The sequence below is a fragment of the Gymnoscopelus braueri genome (genome assembly GCF_963280865.1).
Source record: "Gymnoscopelus braueri genome assembly, chromosome: 5".
Lineage (NCBI taxonomy): Eukaryota > Metazoa > Chordata > Actinopteri > Myctophiformes > Myctophidae > Gymnoscopelus > Gymnoscopelus braueri.
In genome coordinates, this window is record NC_137606.1 from 50,720,895 (window position 1) to 50,742,045 (window position 21,151).

Consider the following 21,151-nt stretch of genomic DNA (forward strand, 5'->3'; position numbering starts at 1 on the left):
ATCTTGATCACTTGACTATAGAGATAATGTGTACTGATTTGCATGATGTTTGGATTTTTTTTTTAGGAGTAATATAAAAAAGAAACATCGGCCTCCTGGTGGCGCTATAATAGGGCAATGTTAAAAGGGTGGCGTTTGTTCTTCAACGCGAATGTGCGTGCAAAGTTCCACCGCAATCGGACGCTGCGTTCATGATTTGCGTCATTTTGTTCAAAACGGGCTACTCCTGCAAACTTTAGATGTCAATGTTTACATGTTTGAGAGTTGGAACAGATCCATCTTGATCTCATGACTATAGAGATCATGTGTACCGATTTGCGTAAAATTTGGATACAATTTGAAGGCTTAATCTTAAAAAATGTGTTTTACATAAGTCGGCCTCCTGGTGGCGCTATAAAAGGCTAATGTGAAGAAAAAAAATCCTTGGCCTCTAGGGAGTATGCGTGCAAAGTTTCACGCAGATCGGTGCAGTATAGTTAAAAACGCAAATCGAGCTTTTATAGTGCCACCATGAGGCTGATTTGAACATTTTCAAGTGGCATTTCTTCCTCGGCCTAGTGGGAATGTGCGTGTGAAATTTCACGGAAATAGCAAGCTGCGTTCATGATTTGAGGCATTTAGTTCAAAACGGACCAATCCTGCAAACTTTGGAAGCCAACCTTAGCCAATCTGGATGGAATATGGAAAATTGGACAGATCCCTGTTGATCACATGACTATAGAGATACTGTGTACTGATTTGCGTGATGTTTGGATAAAATCTGTAGGAGTACTGTCAAAAAATATGTTTTGCACAAATCGGCCTCCTGGTGGCGCTATAACAGGCCCATGTGAAAAATTTGAATTGGCATCCAGGGAGTGTGTGTGCACAGTTTCGCTGCGATCAAGCCAACAGTGCGGGAGATTAGCTGTTCACAGACGGACACACACACGGACACACACAGGACGGACGGATGGACGGACGGACGGACGGACGGACGGACGGACGGACGGACGGACGGACGGACGGACGGACGGACGGACGGACGGACGGACGGACGGACGGACGGACGGACGGACGGACAGGGGGTAAAACATACTTTCTCACCATGCCTTTCGGCCTGGCGGAGACAATAAATGACTTTTTACCTTCTATGGTATACTGGTATACAGGTCAATTTTGACCCTTAACACCACAGGTGTCATTATTTATTTATTTATTTATTCATTATTTTATTCATATTATAAAAAACTAAAACAAGTATTTTTTGGAAGTGTGTTCTAATATTAGTCTATTATAGCTAGATAACATCCTTATCCATTGTCTTCATTATAGGAAATGTAAAGAGTGAATTTTAGCATTTTTATAATTGAAAACAAGATATATTGAAAGATGAAACCCTAACCCTAACCCAACATAATATTTTAAAAAGTGTTTCCATGGATATGAATGTATAACAAGTCAGCTATGAGGTGGGAGAAAAATAGAAATGTAAATATATGTATTTTTGTATTTTGTATAGTTAAATCACTAGCACCAAAAGTGTATGCAGGTGCAATACAATGCAAGGGTTAAAAGGTTGAGAACCACTGTGCTAGATTAATACTTCAGTCTAAAACCCAGAACAAAAAATGTTACAACCCAGAAAAGTTCAACTGATATAAAAAAAACATTGAAGTAGTAAAAGTCACAGAGAGACATTGTTTATGAAACAGTCAGATGTTTATTGAGCTGTAATTTGTTGAGGCACAAATTATGTTTCTTTTTTTTTGTCGAGACAAATTTAAGCAGCATTCCACAGTGTTTCAGAGGCACCACGTGAAGATTCACATATAAAACAGAATCAGTTGGTCACATGGCAGCACAGCCCCGCCCCCAACGCATTATTACATACATGTGTTCTTTTATTTTTGAGTACAATGTACATTATACATACGTGTGTCAGAGCATGTCTTTTTTTTTGTTGTTGCTAATTGCATGATGTGCTCGAGTGTGTTGCGCATGTGAACTGAGGTGTGTGCACGTGTGTGTGAGAGAGAGAAAGAGTCCTGCCATTGCTTTGTTGCAGAGAAAGTGCATCAGTTAGGCATTGGCTTCAATGGATGGATGGATGGATGGAGGGTTGGATGGATGGATGGATGGATGGGGGGGGGGGGTGTGGGGGGGAAGAGGAGGAGGAGGAGGAGGAGGATGGGATTAGACATCAGAAGGACGCATGAGGAAGAGACAGAGACAGCGTTTTTTTTTAGTGCTTGTTGATGGCGGCGTTGATGGCTTCGTAGATGGCCTGGAACTTGACCTTCAGGTCCTCGACCAGGGGCCCGGCCTTCTCCCTCAGGGCCGCCACGTGGGGCGCCACCTGGCTCTGGAGCTGCTCGGCGTTCAGGGTGCCGGCCTTCTCCCGGACCTCGGCGATGGCCTTGTTCACCTGCTCCTTGTACTCCTCCACGTAGGGGCTGGCCATCTCCTTCAGGCCCTCCAGGCGCTCGGTGAGCTTGGCGCGCACGGCGTCCACGATGGGCATCATGGCGGTCTTGGTCTCCTCCACGTTGACGGCGATCTTGGCGCGGAGCTCCTCCACCAAGGGTTGGATCTTGACGCGCATGGCGTCGGCCTCGGTGCGCCACTGGGCGGTCAGCTCCAGGGTGAGGGGCTCGATCTTCTCGCGGTACTCCTGGACGTGCTTCTCCAGGACGGCGTGCAGGGCGGCCCTCTTGGGCGCCAGGTCGGCGCGCAGCTGGTCGATGTCGGCGGAGATGGAGGCGCGCAGGGGCTCGATGGCCTCGCTCACCTGGAGAGAGACAGAGAAAAATCACACGGTGTCATTCGGTGGTAAATACATTCATTGTCTTTTGAATGAAATTCACTTTAGTCTCAGTCAGTGGTGGAAAGTAACTAGTCAATGCGATGCGACGCATTGTGAGCTTGTAGATCTGCTATTTTCAAAAGATTTTTTATTCATTTGCAAACTTGTGAAATGGGTCATTCTGCATAATGAGTTAAAAAGTGCGATACACATAAAGTTTATTATTATAAGTATTATTATTATTATTAGTAGTAGTAGTAGTATAATAATTATTAATATTACCAGCAGCCACAGCATCAGTGTAATTAGCAGCTGCATAAAGTTTATTATTAATATTATAATTATTATTATTATTATTATTATTAATATTACCTGGGCAGCCACGGCATCGGTGTAGGGAGCAGCAGCAACCTGGTAAGCCGTGAGCTGGGTAGCCAGGTTATCCAGGCTCGTGGACAGCTGCACCCTGTAGGGGGCGACATAGAGTGACAGAGAGGTTAACCAGGGTTAGAGATAGACAACCTTTTCAGGCCAAGACCCCCCAAAACATCATATTTGAACTGAGGACCCCCCCCAACGCACACTGACAAACACTGTGTAGGAGTTGAGGCGTTGTGGGCTTGTAGATCGGCTATTTTCACAATATTTGCCTCTTTCTCAGGTAATATTTCACGAATATATACACATATCTAAAGTATAGTTGGTTGATTACTTTTGACGCAGTAATAGTATTTTTCTTTTGTATTAAAAAGACTTAAAAGTCCTTAAATTGTCACTTTATAAATGTGCAAATACCCTGTATGTACACTTATACTGTAGGCTTGTTTACTGAGTGAGAAAATGTTGCACATTAAGCTAATCATCTGGGAACCCCCCCCCCCCTGTGGTGACCCCTTGAGGGGTACAGACCCGCAGGTTGAGAAACAGAGAGATAGATAACCTTTGAACAGGACAACAAAAGGCACGATTGCATCAGCGATTATTGATTAACCACTTTAGCCTTACCTATTTATTTTATCAATTTGCATACAGGTGTGAGGGACCTTAATTTAGTTGACTACATTTAAAAGAATATATATATATATATATATATATATATATATATATATATATATATATATATATATATATATATATATATATATATATATATATATATATATACACTACTATACTCATGTAAAATGTTGAGGTATTCTTTTTACTTTATTGGAGTATTTTCACTTCTACCCCACTGTCATCTCAAATATTACAAGCTCTACAAGCTTGTAACATTTGCAGCTCGTAGATCTGCTATTTTCAAAATATTTGCACACAATTCATACATTTGAAAACATAAAGGAGTACCTTTAACTTTTGTACTTTAAGTACATTTTGGTATCAATACCTTTGTACTTTACTCAAGTTTTCTTTTTGGTATCAATACATCAATGTAGAGGGAGTATTGACCTACCTACCTCAAGTACCCTTTTGAAAATAGCAGATCTACAAGCTCACAATGCGTCGCAATGCGACACATTGTGAGCTTGTAGATCTGCTATTTTCAAAAGATCTTTATACAATTCATACATTTGAAAACGTGTGAAATGGGGACATTCTGCATAAGGAGTATTGTTACTTTTGTACTTCAAGTACATTTTGATACCAATACTTTTTGCACTTTTACTCATAGTAAATTTAGAATTCCGGACTTTTACTAATATCTCTACATTGCAGTATTGATACTTTTAGAAATGTGAGTATACTTTTTCCACCACTGGACCAGAGCCTGGTATTAGAGAGTTGCGTCACGTGGGGGCAGAAAACAGCGCCAGTCACGTGGTTCATGTAAACTTGAAATAGTGACAAATGCTCATAGACTCCAGTGCATTCCGGAAACTTCCTGGTTCAGTCCTTTGTCACTATTGGCCAATAGAAGGCTCTGTAGAAGACCTGGCCCGGTGAAGTGAACGGAGGAGGGTAATAAACTAGGGGGTCTTACTTGTAGGCCTTGTACTCGGTGTCGTCGAGGTGGTCCAGGGCCTTCTTGCTGCTGTCCTTCACCTGGTTCAGGTACATGCCCACCGCGGAGCGGACCTGGTCCAGCTGGGAGGGGGCATCGGCCTGGATGGAGGCGGCATGGGAGCCTATGGGGGGGAGGAGGGAGGGAGGGAGCCCGTTAGCAAACTTACTATGGATAGTAATGGTCAATAAGTACATAATAGTCAGTTATAGCTATACTGTAGTTACAGTTATAGTAAGTTAAAGGGATAGTTCACCCCCAACATGACTTTTTTTCTATGGATGAGTCACCCCATGGAGACTTGAATTCATGGATATATATATATATGTATTTTTGCATTCCTAAGCAATAATGACCGGCAGCGGTTGCGGTATAGGAGACACAAAGAGTCTCCGTTGTGTCTCCTACCGGAAACGCTGCCTACCGGTCCGCTGGTCATGAAATTATTGGCTCAGGAATGAGACAAAAACAATAAAATATCCATGAATTCAAGTCTCCATGGGGTGACTATCGATGGGAAAAAAAAATCATTTTGGGGGTGAACTATCCCTTTAAAGCTACTAGTTACATCACATTCTCAACCTTTTCAGGCCGCGAACCCCCCAAAATAATCATATATTGAACTGGGGACCCCCCACCCTGACAAGCACTTGGAATTTAGCCATTACATTTAGTTTGACTCTGTTCCACAGATACATATTTTACACAGTATTGGTCTTGTTTTTTTTTTATATTAAAAAGGTCTTAAAAGTCCTTAAATTGTGACTTCATTGTCATCTGAGAACCCCCCCAAAATAATGTGGGGACCCCCCTGGGGGTCCCGACCCACAGGTTGAGAACCACTGTACTATTGTACGATGTAAATCACGAAGGAACTCAAGGAACGGACTGTGGCAGTGATTTATAATTAGGTTCTCACCGAAGGCGAACAGGAGGGTGAGAGCGAGTGCCAGGTACTTCATGGTGGTGGTCTGAGGGATACACAGGAGAGAGAGAGAACACACACATTAATAACACATTAATAACACATTAATAACATATTAATAACACACATAATACACATACACATGTTAATACCACAGAAAAATGGGACAAAACAAATCACATGTCACACACTTCTTTACACCTGTGATGTGACTATAATGTTGTCTGATTCTGATTCTGCCATAATATAGGCTACACATGGGCTTTGACCAGCTTTAAAACACATTGGGACTGTGTATAATGTATTAAAACACATTGGGACTGTGTATAATGTATATATTATACTGTGTATAATTTCGACAGAACATTCAAAGGAATGCAGTGTCACTTTGGTGGGATCAGCCTGGTTGAGGTCAGACAGAAAATACCAATAATAATCCCCCGCTCGTTTGGGGTATTTTTGTCATTGTATATCTGAACATACAGTAACGTGGAATTTATCCTCTGCATTTTACTTATAATGCTATGAGGAGCAGTGAGCGCTATTAGTACAGTACAGTACAGCGCTCAGGGAGCAGTTATAGGGTTAATAGTGTCTTGCTCAAGGACACGTCAACAAGTAGACCAGAGACTGTATCTGATTACCATACAGATAAGCAGGTACAAGAGTACAAACCCTTTAAGAGCAGCCTCAGTCACACACACACGCACACGCAAGCACACGCACACACGCATGTGCACGTGCACGTGCACGTGCACAAACCCCACTAGATCACCCCACTATGAGTTTATCACTGGCCTCTGAGGCGTCATTTTACAAACCAAAAAAAAAAGTGGGTGGCAAAAGCTCAATTTCCAAAAGTGCAAAAATAGCAGATCTACAAGCTCACACCGCATCGCGATGCAATGCGTTGCGAGCTTGCAGAAGTGCTATATTATTCTGTAAAGACGTGCCCAAAAAGAGGGAGTCCAGTTTAGAAGTGATGAATGAATGAATGTATACGGTTGCAGAAAAGAAAACAAAGTGTCTATAAGTGATGATCTAAAATCTGATTAATCTTCCAAAAAATTTAATAATTCAGAAGTGAAGGAAATATGAATAAAACAACTGAATTTTGAGGTTAAATGTGAAAGCTAGGGGGTGGCAATGGCCATCTTCTGGAAGCCCCCAAAGGCCCCTGCCCTGCCATGGCCTTCTGCTCTATAGGCTGTTAAAAGAAGCTGAGATGTGGACAGATAAGTACCGGGGTTTATAGAGCTATGTGGTCTGCTTAAAGAGATTAGCCATGTGCTGCTGACTAATCCATAATCTGTGCTGTATAAAACACACACACACACACACACACACACACACACACACACACACACACACACACACACACACACACACACACACACACACACACACACACACACACACACACACACACACACACACACACTCACACTAGCCAGAGCAAACTAGCAAAGCTACGTTTGTTGCACTGTGCTCGTGTCCCTAACTAGAGGATAATTATCAGTGGTGTAAAGTAACTAAGTACATGTACTCAAGTACTGTACTTGAGTACAATTTTGAGATACTTTTACTCCAATTTTCAGTTATTTTACTTCTACTCCACTACATCTCAGAGGCAAATGTTGTACTTGTTACTTCACTACAATTATTTGAAAACTTTAGTTACTAGTTACTTTGTAGATTTGTATTATTATTACAAAACATATGCGTATAAAGCTCATAGTGCATTATAATACAATGCGTCGCGATGCGACATGTTGTGAGCTTGTAGGTCTGCTATTTTCAAAGAACTATTATACATTTGAAAACTTGTGAAATGGGACATTCTGCATAATGAGTACCTTTACTTTTGGTACATTCATTACATTTTGATATCAATACTTTTGTACTTTTACTCAAGTAAATTCTGAATTAGTACTTTTTCCACCACTGAATATTATGAACTAGAAAAGTTTGTGTCCTGGAGTGAACTCTGAGACCTGAAAGGAACGACCGGAATTTGGCCGACAAAAATACAGTTTACATACATATCCACAAAATTCCAAAATTCCAATTGTTACCCCTTTTCGAAGCAATTTCAACTAGACACACTAACCACATTTTTAAATAATTAAATTGTCAATTGGCAGGTCCAAATACTTATTTCTGTTTTGATACATAAAACAAATAATCTAGAAAAGAAAGGGCTCGCAACTCAAAATTTAGAACTCGCTCCAAACTTTTAAAAGTTTGAGTTGCGAGCCCTTTCTTTTCCTAAATGATTTCACTGTCCTTGCATTTTTTTTCTCAGCAGCAAAAAAATGAGTTTTTGCGTTTTTGTTTTTGTTCTTTAAGTTTCATAAAATATTCCTAACAAAGTTGGAAGACAACTTTTACTTAAACCCCATGTTGACCAGAGTTCCTCATGGCTCTATATACTATTTTCAGTTTTTTGCTCTACAATAAATATTTATAGATAATAGCCGATCTACAAGCTCTCAAGCGTTGAGAGCTTGCAAATCTGCTATTTTCCTGCGAAGGTTTTTCCCCCCAAATACGGATGCTATAGGATTTAACCCATTAAATCCGGGAACGCATCTGTGTCATTTTAGATTTCTTTGGCCATCAAAAAAATAGCAGATCTTCAAGCTCATAGCGCGGCACCGAGTGCTGCACTATGAGCTTGTAGATCTGCTATTTTTTAGAAAGATCTGGAAAACTTGTGCAAATCTTATACATTTTTAACTCAAATCTTTGCCTCTGGGGGTCCCTGGAACAAAATATTTTGAGATGGGGGTCCGCAGACAAATGCATATCATTTTGGGTGGTCCTTGACATGAAAAAAGTTTGAAAACCACTGATTATAGCAACATAATTTTTTTCAAAAAAACTGCTAGGATTTAGAAGACATTTGTAGAATCCCCCCAGAGGCAAAGATTTGAGTTAAAAAATAAATAAAAAATATTTAAAGATTTGCACAAATTGTCATGATTTTTCACAATTAGCAGATCTACAAGCTCATAGCACGTCACTTTGTGCTGCGCTATGAGCTTGTAGATCTGCAATTTTTTAATAGCCCAAAATATAAAATAATGGTTATAGCAAAAATAAAAATCTAAAGTTACACAGTATGCGTTCCCGGATTGAATGGGGAAAGTGGTTAAGAAAAGTTATAAAAGTTCCTCCTCGTTCGACGGAACTATTTGAGTATCCATTTAGGCGTTTAAGATTGAGAGAAAGCCATGCTCCAGGGTGCTGGGCCGGGTGCTGCATGTTGTTGTGGGTGCTGCAGAGTGGTCTTACCTGTGGGTTGCTGGGTCTGGGTTGAGACTGAAGCCCTGGAGGGACTGAGCAGGGCTTTTATAGTGGCCCGGTGGGCCGGGGGGGGGGGGAGGAGGGGGGAGGGAGGGCCTTGTGATGTGTTTGTCTCCGTGGAGCGTGGACCTCAGCCCCCAGCCTTTCCCCTCAGCAAGACACCAGAGACAGGGTTCAATGGTCACCCCCCACTGGGAGGGGGGGAGGGGTGGGGGGAGGGGGGGAGGCATTCAGAGCACACTGTGCCTACAGTACAAATGCACCTCCGCAAAAACTCACTCACAAGACTTTCATATCGTCTCCGTTCGGGTGGAAACCTCATAATTTTGTCCAAAACTGTTACTTTTCAAGATGCAAATTCAAAAATAGCAAAAGTAGCAGATCTACAAGCTCGACAAGCGTCGAGCTTGTCGCCGTGTTTCGAGCTTGTAGATCTGCTACTTTGATACTTTTGAGTGACACTGCAGTGGTGATGAAGTAGGGTGTTCATTAACAAACAAAAAACACAAAAAGTAAAAATATGGAGGTAAGAGTTTTCTGTCCGACAGCAACAATATGCAGATAGTGGTTTGTGGACATAATGCCACTCAAAACCACAGTCATTACTTCTTTGTTTTAAATACTATAGCTCAGCTGCTCAGGCATTAATTGTTTCCTCAGTATTACAGCTAAGGTTGCTACTTTTGGCACCTCAGGTCTAACCTCAGGTACACATAGTATATACCTGCAACTGTTTATGCTATATAAATGTACATTGATTTGACTCTGCCCCTCTTTCCTGACCATTATAAATGATAGAGTTGGCACAAAACAAATATTTCACCCACGTCTTCCAACCTACAAGCTTGTGATGTGACGATAAAGTTCATATAATAACATATACTAACATAATAACATTCATTGTTGTGACTCTCATTGTCATTATGTGTGTCAGTTCAGAGGAGTCATTTCAGAAAAGAAAATTGCAAAAATAGCAAATTTGACCTGCAATGAAATGCCTAAAACAGGGAGGCCAGTTTTAAAGTGATTAATGTGATTTAAACAAGGGTCAATCTAAAATCTGATTAATGTGCAAAAAAAAACATATAATATCGTCTGTCGGGTGGAAACCTCATCTGTTACTTTTCAGGATTCAAATTCAAATGTATCAAAAGTAGCAGATCTACAAACTCGAAGGTTTCGAGCTTGTAGATCTGCTACTTTTGATACTTTTGTGTGACGCTGTAGTATGATCAAGTAGGACGTTAGTTTATGAAAACGTTAATTTACGAAAAAACTAAAAAAGGTAAAATATGGAGATATGAGGTTTCTGCCCGACAGCAACGATGTTTATATTCAAAGGTGGATGAAATATGAACACAAGAGCAGAATTTTGAGGTTAAAGGGATAGTTCACCCAAAATAAATCTTGTTTTTAATCGATTAGTCACCCCACGGAGACTTGAATTCATGGATATTTTGTTGTTTTTGTCTCATTCCTAAACCAACAATTTGGTAGGCAGCGGTTCCGGTATAGGAGACACAAAGGAGACTCCTTGTGTCTCCTACCGGAACCGCTTCATGTCATCAAATTATTGGCTTAGGAATGAGACAAAAACAGTGGGGTGACTAATCGATAGAAAAAAAAGCCATTTGAGGGGGGAACTATCCCTTTAAATGTGGAAGCTATTAGGTGGTGAAAATTGCCATTCCATCCCCTGCTGGACCCCCTTAATGACGGCCCTGGGCCGGTGGCTCCAGGTAGAACAGGCTTATAGCAGGGTTATAGCAGGGTGGCTGAGCTGTGCGTGACCACAGTGACTAGAGGCCAGTGTGATGCTAATGTCTTTAGCCAGTCAGACGGCATGGGGCCCATCAGACATCCATCGCACCAAGGTGACACAGCGTGTGAACTTTTGTTCTACATGGACCAAAGGCCCTCTCTCTCTCTCTCTCTCTCTCTCTCTCTCTCTCTCTCTCTCTCTCTCTCTCTCTCTCTCTCTATGTCTCTCTTTCTCTCTATGTGTCTCTCTGTTGGTTGCTCTCTCTCTCTCTCTCTCTCTCTCTCTCTCTCTCTCTCTCTCTCTCTCTCTCTCTCTCTCTCTCTCTCTCTCTCTCTCTCTCTCTCTCTCTCTCTCTCTCTCTCTCTCTCTAGTAAAAGTATTTATATTACACATTATTTTGCCTCTGAGATCCAGTGGAGTGGAAGTTTAAAGTAGCAGTAGTAAGAGGTGGGAGAGAGAGTATAGGTAAGAGGTGGGAGAGAGTATAGGTAAGAGGTGGGAGAGAGTGTAGGTAAGAGGTGGGAGAGAGTATAGGTAAGAGGTGGGAGAGAGTATAGGTAAGAGGTGGGAGAGAGTATAGGTAAGAGGTGGGAGAGAGTATAGGTAAGAGGTGGGAGAGAGTATAGGTAAGAGGTGGGAGAGAGTATAGGTAAGAGGTGGGAGAGAGTATAGGTAAGAGGTGGGGGAGAGTGTAGGTAAGAGGTGGGAGAGAGTATAGGTAAGAGGTGGGGGAGAGACCAGTGCCCATGTACCTGCGTTGCCATGTCTGTGACTTTGGGCTTGTTTTTCCTGTGAAGTTAATGGTAAATATTGGTAGTTGTGGGATGCGTTTTTTTGGGGGGGTTTCTAAAGTTATTTTGGGCTGGTTTCCTATAAATGTTGCTTAAACCATTTGGTTCTCGAACATTTTCAAGGACCCCCAAATTGCCAGGGACCCCCAAATTGCCAGGGAACCCCATACCAGATTGGCGTTAAAAATATCAAAATATTCCACATTTTATTTCATTTTGTTTGTTGAAAATAGCAGATCTACAATCTCACAACGCGTCGCATCGCGACACGTTGTTTGCTTGTAGATTTGCTATTTTCAAATATATATATATATATAAGTGCTCATGTGGCCAATAGTCGCTTATTTTGGGCTTGTTTTCATGGACCTGGTTGCTTGTTTCTCTCGCAAAACCTGGTAACATTGCCATGTGCCTGTCAGACTATTTCAAAAGAGTGAGAAACGCCCCACGGGCACAACATCAAAGAGAGCTCCACTGACCTCATTCCCCCCCCAGATTTGGCACAAACATGGGGATGAATTCATTCTACTGTTATGCCACCAAAATGTGGAATGTCCTACCATACCAGTGGTTCTCAACCTGGGGGTCGGGACCCCCAGAGGGGTCCCCACATGATTTTGAAAACGTATGAAACATACATTAACCACTTCAGCCCTATTTTATACCTAGGCTATTTGAAAATAGCAGATCTACAAGCTCACAACGCGTCGCGGTGAGACGCGTTATGAGCTTGTGTCTGCTATTTTCAAACATTCTAGTACTTTTAATTTTGGTACTTTAAGTATATTTTGATGCCAATACTTTTGTACTTTTACTCAAGTAACTTTTTGCAACACAGGCCTTTTACTTGTAAACAGAGTATTTTTATATTGTGGTATTGCTACTGTTTACTTACAGTATGTAGATTATCTGAGTACTTCTTCCACCACTAGTTATCCTTTTAGCATTATTGTATAACTGAAAAAGTACAGAGGTGCTTTTTTGCAAAATGTTAATAAAGAATTCAATCAATCAATCAATCAATCAATCAAATGCATACATAAAAAGAACTGGAACTGTAGGCTGAGAGCAATTAAGTCTCTGGGAATCAAAACCAATCTGTTAAAATAAAAAAGTTTTAAAAGTTAGCTTCAGAAAAGCTGTCTTGTTGGATGCCAGGAAAATCCTATCCTAATAATGTCAATTTCTCAACTTTGTGTTGTGTTGGCTAAGTGTGTGGGCTTTGTGCTGCGTAGGAGTGGAGGTGAAATGTACTGTTTACATTCAGTTACATTCAGTGCTTCCTAAAGGCTGCCAAGGAACACATGCAAACAAACAAACAAACACACACACACACACACACACACACACACACACACACACACACACACACACACACACACACACACACACACACACACACACACACACACACACACACAGAGAGAGGCTTGATGCAATCAACTGAGTCAAATGCTATTCAACACACACACACACACACACACACACACCACTGCCATAAACCTGATTTGATATACTGTAGGTATTGATATGCAGATATGCTATTTTTAATGACATTTCATGATGCTAAATATGACGCTAAATACGTGCATGCGTGCGTGTGTGCGTGCGTGTGTGCGTCGTGGCGTGCGTGCGTGTGTGTGCGTGTATGTAGTGTATGTGAGTCATCACACAGGTCATAGGGTGCTTAGTGTGTGTGTGTGTGATGCTGTCATTTGTCCTCTGTCACCAGTGGACTTTGTCACCGAGTCTCCAGGAATGTCCTCACCCCCCCCCCCCCACCCAGTCAGTCAGTGGTGGAAGAAATACTCAAATTTTTGATAAGTAAAAGTACCAATACCACAATATAGAAACACTCTGCTACAAGTAAAAGTTCTGTATTCACATTTTACTTGAGTAAAAGTACAGAAGTATGAAGTACAAAAAAGCATTGGCATCAAATTGTTCTTAAAGTAGCCTACCAAAAGTAAAAGTACTCATGCAGAAAGTCCCATTTGTATACAAATATTTTTGAAAATAGCAGATCGCAGAATCTGCTATTTTCAAGTGGCTGAAGCACAACATAGGGCTTAGTTGGTTAATGCATGCTTTGTCTTAATAATCCAAATGTGCAAAGTAACTACCCGTAATAACTAGAGCTGTCAAATGATTGTTGTGAAGTAAAAAGTACAATATTTGCCTCTGAGATGTATAGTGGAGTAGAAGTATAAAATATAAAAAAATGGAAATGCTCAGTTAAAGTAAGTACAGTACTGGTTTAAATGTACTTAGTTACTTTCCACCGCTGCCCTTTGCACACTGATGTAGGCTAATAGCCTCATTTAAATTAATGAATCATCAAGTCATTTAAATGTATTTCTCTGGTCTTGCATAAAAATAAAAGTAATATTCTCCAACACCCACCCACCATGCCACTTCACAGTGCAACACAAACACAGATTAATGCAATCATTAATCGGCTTTTTGTTACATTAAGGATGAGAATTGCGACATGCCTTTCTTGCGCAACACGTTGCAGCAGCATACAGGCAGCAGCAGCTGCTGCAATGTGTTTTATACATTCATTCAGATTACAGCCTGAGACTATTCACACTCAGCTTTTAGAGGCATTCATATTAAATAAAATAAAATAAAATAGAAACCATTTCCAATGGGCTACACTACAGCAACAAAAAAAAGACGGTGGTTAATATTTAACCCATTAAGACCTGAGGCCCATTCTACAAATGTCTTCAAAATCCTAACAGTTTTCTGAAAAAAAACCTATGCTGCTATATCAATGGTTTTTCAACTTTTTCATGTCAAGGACCCCAAAAATGATTATGTATTTGGCCGCCGACCCCCATCTCAAAATATATTGTTCCAGGGACCCCCAGAAGCAAAGATTTGAGTTGCAAATGTTAGCTTTAAAAAGTATACATCAAAATTTTCAAAAATAGCAGATCTACAACACGGCACTCTGTGCCATGCCATGAGCTTGTATATTTACTATTTTTGAATAGCCAAAGAATTTCCCTTGATCTCCATCCATCCTTAATGCATGTGACTGACTGTTCTAAATGCTGGACTGAAACTTTCTGCATCTCTTCTGTTCCACTTAGTTGATAAGATTATAAAAAATAAAAAAACAGTGCTTTTTCATTTGAAACACATTTATTTCCTAGTATAGGCTACACAGTAAAATCTGTGTTAATGTATTCATGTGTGAGTGACTGTTTGTAACTGTCTCAGTCAGAGCTACATTAGCACATTCAATCTGGGAAAACATCCGATTTTAGCCAGATATAATAGCACATTGGTTCTCAAAGTGAGGTCCGGGGACCACCAGGGGTCCTTTAACTATTAAAAAAATAGCAGATATACAAGCTCATAGCTTGTATAGATCTGCTATTTTTGAAAACTCTTGGAAATTTGTGCAAATCTTTGAATATACAGTAAGACACATTTTTACGCAAATCTTTGCTTTTGGAGGTCTCCTGGAACAAAATATTCTGCGACCAAATACATATAATTTTGGGGGTCCTTGACATGAAAAAAGTTTGAGAACCGCTGATATTGTAGCAACATAGGATGTTAGGATTTAGAAGACATTTGTTAGAACCGGCCTCAGGCCTTATTGAGTTAACACGCAGTCTCCTCACATCACCTCTTCATTTGATCCCCTTTCAGACTCCTTCCCCCCCTGCTGTCTGTTGCTGAGGAAACGAGCCGAGGTTTATGAGGCCATAAAGCTGGGTGACAGAGGGGACACCCTCCCCCCTCACCCCCCCTAACCCCCCCACCCCCCAGGTCTCACTGAAGCCTGGGGCGATGGGCGTTAATAACACGGGTTCAATCAAGTCCAAGCATTTTGTTTCCCCCGAACCACATGTTGACTTGGATCTGATGTTTCCGTCGGAAGCAACGATTAAACCTTCATGAAAAGGTTTTTTTCCGCCGAAGCTTTAAAGTGTTTCCCAAAGAAACGTCTTCTTCAGCTCCAGAACACAGAAGATAAATGTTTGGTGTCTTTAATCCGGGACCCAAAACTTAGAAAAATATATAGTTCCCATCAGGGGGGTCATTGCCACAGTGGATCATCTGTTTCCATCTGCAACTGTTTTCTCTGAATCAGAATCAGAATCAACGTTATTGTCACATCACAGGTTTACATGTGTAAATATGTGGGTGAAAATCTTTTTTTGTGCGAGCTCCATCGTTTTTGTTGTTTTCAGAAGGAGCAAAGAGAAGAAGAGGGGGGCAGGGAGGCGTCATACTAAAGCTTATACCACTTGTGCTATAACCACGCCCCGCTTCTGTGACCAACACGGAACTGCCTCTCGCCTACAACAACTGCGTGCCAATTTTTGGGGCCGATAAAGTATATTTTTTGACCGCGACGGACGTGTGCCGTCTCAAGCGAACTTGAGGCAATGCTTGCTTGCAATGCAGTCCTTGCACAAGCCTACTGGCCGATCACAGCGTGTTCTTGCACAAGCCTACTGGCCAATCACAGCGTGTCCTTGCACAAGCCTACTGGCCAATCACAGCGTGTCCTTGCACAAGCCTACTGGCCAATCACAGCGCGTCCTTGGAAGCAAAAATCTTAGATATCTACATAATATTCTGTCTATCTCATCTCTCCTCTGTATGTTCAAACCATCTCAACCTCGCCTCTCTTGTTTTATCCCCAAACATTCTGACCTGGGCTGACAGGCTAATGCAGTTGGTTCTAAACCTTTTCAGGCCACGACCCCCCAAAATAATCAGGGTACCCCCCACCCTGACAAGCACTTGGAAGTTGAGGCATTATATTCAGTTTGACTCGGTTTCACTGATAAATATTGTGAAAATAGCCAATGTTTGACCAGTTTTTATAGTATAGTTTGTTATTAAAAAGGTTTTAAAAGTCCTTAAATTGTCACTTTACTGTCAACTGGGGACCCCCCCCCCCCCCCCCCCCCCCAAATCATTTGGGGACCTGACCCACAGGTTGGGAACCAACCAGTCATTTCTGATCATGTCCTGCCTTGTCACTCCTAATGAGAAATCGTAGCATCTTCAATTCTGCCTCCAGTCTTTTGGTCAGTGCTGTTTCCAAGCCGTACATCATGGCTGGTCTCACTACCTACTAATACATCTTCCCTCTCACTCTTGCTGAGACCCTAAAGCATGGGTCTTCAACAGGGGTTCCGGGACCCCCAGGGGGTCCTCAGAGTTACTACAGGGGGTCCGCCAAATCTTTGTGTGATGGGGAACATTAGCCGAAAATAGCAGATCTACAAACCTCACACTGTATATATGTATTCACAGTTTTTCATACATTAAAAACAAATTCAAACATTCTCCAAAATAATTTCATTAATAAAATAAATTAAATTAAAAGAAAATCCACAAATATAACTTTTAAGAAGAAGTGAAAACAGCCGATCTACAAGCTCACAACGCGTTTTTATTTTCACTCGTTTTTTGGGTCCCGGGGGGAGACATTAAATGTCTCTTTTGGGTCTCCAACTGAAAAGTTTGGGAACCACTGCTCTATAGCAGTGATTACTATCACAATATATTTACTCCCCCTTTAAGGTGTAAACCCTTAAAGGGATAGTTTTCATGGATACTTTTTAGTTTTTTGTCGCAAGCCAATAATTTTATGACTGGCAGTGGTTCCGGTAGGAGACACAAAGAGTCTCCTTTGTATCTCCTACTGGAACCGCTGCCCACCGGTCCACTGGTCATCATCAAATTATTGGCTTAGGAATGAGACTTTTATTTTATTTTATTTTTTATTCATGTCTCCATGGGGTGACTAATCGATAGAAAAAAGAGTCATTATTTGGGTGAACTATCCCTTTAAGCACGTTATAGCTGAGCAGCGAGAGTGAATGAGAGACAGATAGAGACAGAGTGTGTGATAGGATTGAGGAGTGAATGTTATCAGGACCAACGGTGACCTTTGAGACGATGGTTCTCAGAATGCACCACCTTGATCTCACATTTACAGTGACTTGTCTATCTAGATTACTGCTGTTATCACTGAGCCACAGGAAAGATGGTGCCAACACACATGATTGGAGGTTTCACAATGTCTCCTTTACAATTAACCCATTAAAACCGGGAACGCATCTGTGTAACCACTTCAACCATTATTTTATACTTTATATCTAAAGTATAAAATAAAAAAGATCTACAAACTCATAGTGTGGCACCGAATTCCGCACTATGAGCTTGTAGATCTGCTATTTTAGAAAAAACGTGAACATTTAGATATATCTTTTATATATAGCCTATCTACATTTTTTTAATATATTTTTATATATATATATATATATTTTTTTTAAGCGAACATTTTTGACTCAAATATTTGCTTCTGGGGGTCCCTGGAACAACATATTTTGAGATGGGGGTCCGCGGCCAAATACACAATAATTTTGGGGGTCCTTGATATGAAAAAGGTTGAGAACCACTGATATAGAAACATACGTTTTTTTTCTTTAGGATTTAGAAGACATTTGTAGAATCCCCCAGAAGCAAAGATTTGAGTTAAAAATTGTCGCTTAAAAAATATATATATTCAAAGATTTACACAAATTTTCAAGATAAAAAAATAATAAATAGCAGATCTACAAGCTCATAGCGCGGCACTCGGTGCCGCGCTATGAGCTTGTAGATCTACTATTTTTGAATAGCCAAAGTATAAGCTAATGGTTAAAGTGCCAGATGCTTTCCGGTTCTTAATGGGTTAAAATTGAAAGCAAAAGATGAATTATCATCATTTATGAACCGGTATATTTGTCAGAAAAATGACACGTTTGTTGCCGAGTGGGGATTTTGGGCACATGGGGACTTGTTGAAGCATCATACGAAAACAATAGAATAATGGGATTAAAAGGCTGGGGGTGATTCAAGGTTATAGTGCGTTGCTGATATCATAAAGTGATGAGTCAGGAATAATAATTCTAGCTTCAGCAGCATACTGTACATAGGCCTGTCACGATTATTACATAACCGCCTGATTAAACCGCAATTAAGCCTTGCATTTTGTTAGAAACCTGCTGACACTTTTGGTGTTAGTAGGTCAAATTTGACCCGTTATTTAACTTGTGCATTCGCATGTAAACACTTTTTAAAATAGTATGTTGGGCTAGGGTTATGGTTTCATCTTCAGCTTGTTTAAAAATGAAGACAATGGATAATGATTAAATGATTTAAATGTGTTATGTTAATACAATTCAAATATAAGGTGAACGGTGAGGTTTTCTCATAAGCCCACCCTAGGGTTTCTTACCTCACCCGCACAACAATATTCTGTCACCTCTTTCCCATGGAAAGAAGTTGTTTACTGTGTATATGAATTACTCCTGTTGTGCAAATAAATAAAAATAAAATAAAATACATGGTTTCCATTCTTCTGTATAAATTCATCTGTTGAAATTTCTTTCATACATTTTCAAACATTTTCAAAATTGGTGGAAATAGCCATCCTATTAATCTCACAACATGTACCAGGATTCATTCAGAGGTTTGTGTAAAGCTGAAAATTAGACAGAAATAATGGCATTTGGAATAAAATGGACACCAGACAACCTGCACAAAGAGTCAACAGCAGTGAGTATCGGTGGTGGAAAGTAACTAAGTACATATACCCTGATACGGGGAGAGTGGACACCTGAAAATAGTGGCCACCTCTTCAATTGGCTATCTTTTCCAAAATGTAAAAGAATAATTTGGAAAATTGTCAGAGGTAATGATTTGAACATGTAATGTAACATGCTGCATCATTATAATATCTCAATCTACCCTTCAACTTCTTGTTTATACCATACTATTCTCGCGTGGCCAGACAATTTTCAAATGTTTCCGGTCATACAGTCGGGGACTCGGAAGCTCTGATCATGATTAAAATATAAAGCGGATGTGAAGCCTCCTCCCCACTTCCGTTTCGTCTTTACAGTCGCGCAAATTTATCCTAATATAAATCAAAATCATCTAAGTATATTTAGCTTGATGCTAAGCAGAAATGTAAATGTAAAAAAAATATATATTTTTGTGAACGGAAGTGCCAGCAGCAGTGCCAGGTGTAGTTCCAGACTCTATATAACATTCGGAGATTGTGGAATAGTTGTCTGGCAACACCAGACTAATGCCCGGCCTAGAGACAGGCTAATCACAGGTTTTATGGCCATTTGTAACAATTGTAGAAATATTAGGCCTTAAATGTCAAATGTTCAAGCAAGATCAAATCTTACCTACTTTTTAACTAATTTAACATTGAGGTGCCGACAATCTTTAGGTCAGTTGTTATCAAAGTCGGGTCCGGAACCCCTAGGGGTCCCTGAGGGGGTCCCCAGCAAAATGAGCTAATATAGCGTACAAACCTGTTTAACTTCTTTAACCCCATTTTATAATTTGACCATTGGAACATTGGCACATATAGCCGGAATTCCAATATTGGAACATACTTATGGGGGTCTCTGGCACAAAATCTTCTCTGATGGGAGTCTGTGGCCTAATACCGCTAGATATCGATTTGGGGGTCCATGACATGGAGACGTTTGAGAATCACTGCTGTAGTAGTTTTGTCAACACAGTGATTACATCAGCAGCATGATGACAGATGTGGATAACATACACATACACATACACGTACACGTACACATACACATACACATACACATACACATACACATACACATACACATACACATACATACACATACACATACACATACACATACACATACACATACACATACACATAGCTGTTCTGTAGCTGATAAATATTTCATCAGTCAATCTGATATCTGGCTGGGGGTTCATAGGTCACCTGACTGCTCCAGCTGCCTCTGTGATGGAGCACCGATCACAACGCAGCAGGGGACGTTATGTCAGCTGTGAACAACAATGACACACACGCACGCACGCACGCACGCACGCACGCACGCACGCACGCACGCACGCACGCACGCACGCACGCACGCACGCACGCACGCACGCACGCACGCACGCACGCACGCACGTTTGACTTTACTATACTCGTGAGAACATAAATGTTTTCGGATGGCAATTTCATGCATGCAATGTTGTACTATAAGGGGAACCATGCAGGAAAAGTGTGCTTACACTGTCTATTTCTCAAATTCTACTATACTTGTAGTCACAAGTGTAGTAATACAAGTACGCGCACATGCACATGCACACGCACACGCACACGCACACGCACACGCACGCACACACACACACACACACACACACACACACACACACACACACACACACACACACACACACACACATTGATACAGCCTAGTCCAGTGAACTCCAGTGATTTTGCAATGTCAAACATCTGTTGGAGTCACCTCTGCCTTAATACACATATTTACTGGAGCAGAGAGCAACTGTAGGTTGAATATTAAGCATTAATAAAGGAAAAAACATAGTCCGCACAGACAGCTGTGTAATGCTCCCAGTAATCTTTAATTGTACAAAGACAACAAATGGTCTTCCTTAGGTCAGTGGTTCCCAAACTGGGGTTCGGGACCCCTAGGGGGGTCCCCAAATTATTGTGGGGTCTACCCAGATGATAAGCTTAATGTGCAAC

General features: G+C 41.0%; 1 protein-coding gene across 1 annotated transcript; it reads right to left on the reverse strand.

The window, feature by feature from the left end:
* Positions 1 to 1,697: 1,697 nt before the first annotated feature.
* On the reverse strand, positions 1,698 to 9,024 carry LOC308085723 (uncharacterized protein). The gene is made up of 5 exons (XM_080428997.1): positions 9,010 to 9,024; positions 5,707 to 5,758; positions 4,767 to 4,911; positions 3,158 to 3,251; positions 1,698 to 2,770 (listed from the first exon to the last, which is right to left on the reverse strand). The coding sequence occupies exons 2-5, from the start codon at positions 5,747 to 5,749 to the stop codon at positions 2,225 to 2,227; spliced, it is 828 nt and encodes a 275-aa protein (XP_080285123.1). The 5' UTR covers positions 5,750 to 5,758; positions 9,010 to 9,024; the 3' UTR covers positions 1,698 to 2,224.
* Positions 9,025 to 21,151: the final 12,127 nt, after the last annotated feature.

What these genes read in the sequence shown, in the direction of transcription:
- LOC308085723 (XM_080428997.1), bottom strand. Translation starts at nt 5,749, where the DNA reads ATGAAGTACCTGGCACTCGCTCTCACCCTCCTGTTCGCCTTCG. An exon ending in ACCGAGTACAAGGCCTACAA is followed by an intron (nt 3,252 to 4,766) that starts GTAAGACCCCCT and finishes CGCCCCCTACAG; the next exon opens with GGTGCAGCTGTCCACGAGCC. An exon ending in CCGATGCCGTGGCTGCCCAG is followed by an intron (nt 2,771 to 3,157) that starts GTAATATTAATA and finishes GTCTCTCTCCAG; the next exon opens with GTGAGCGAGGCCATCGAGCC.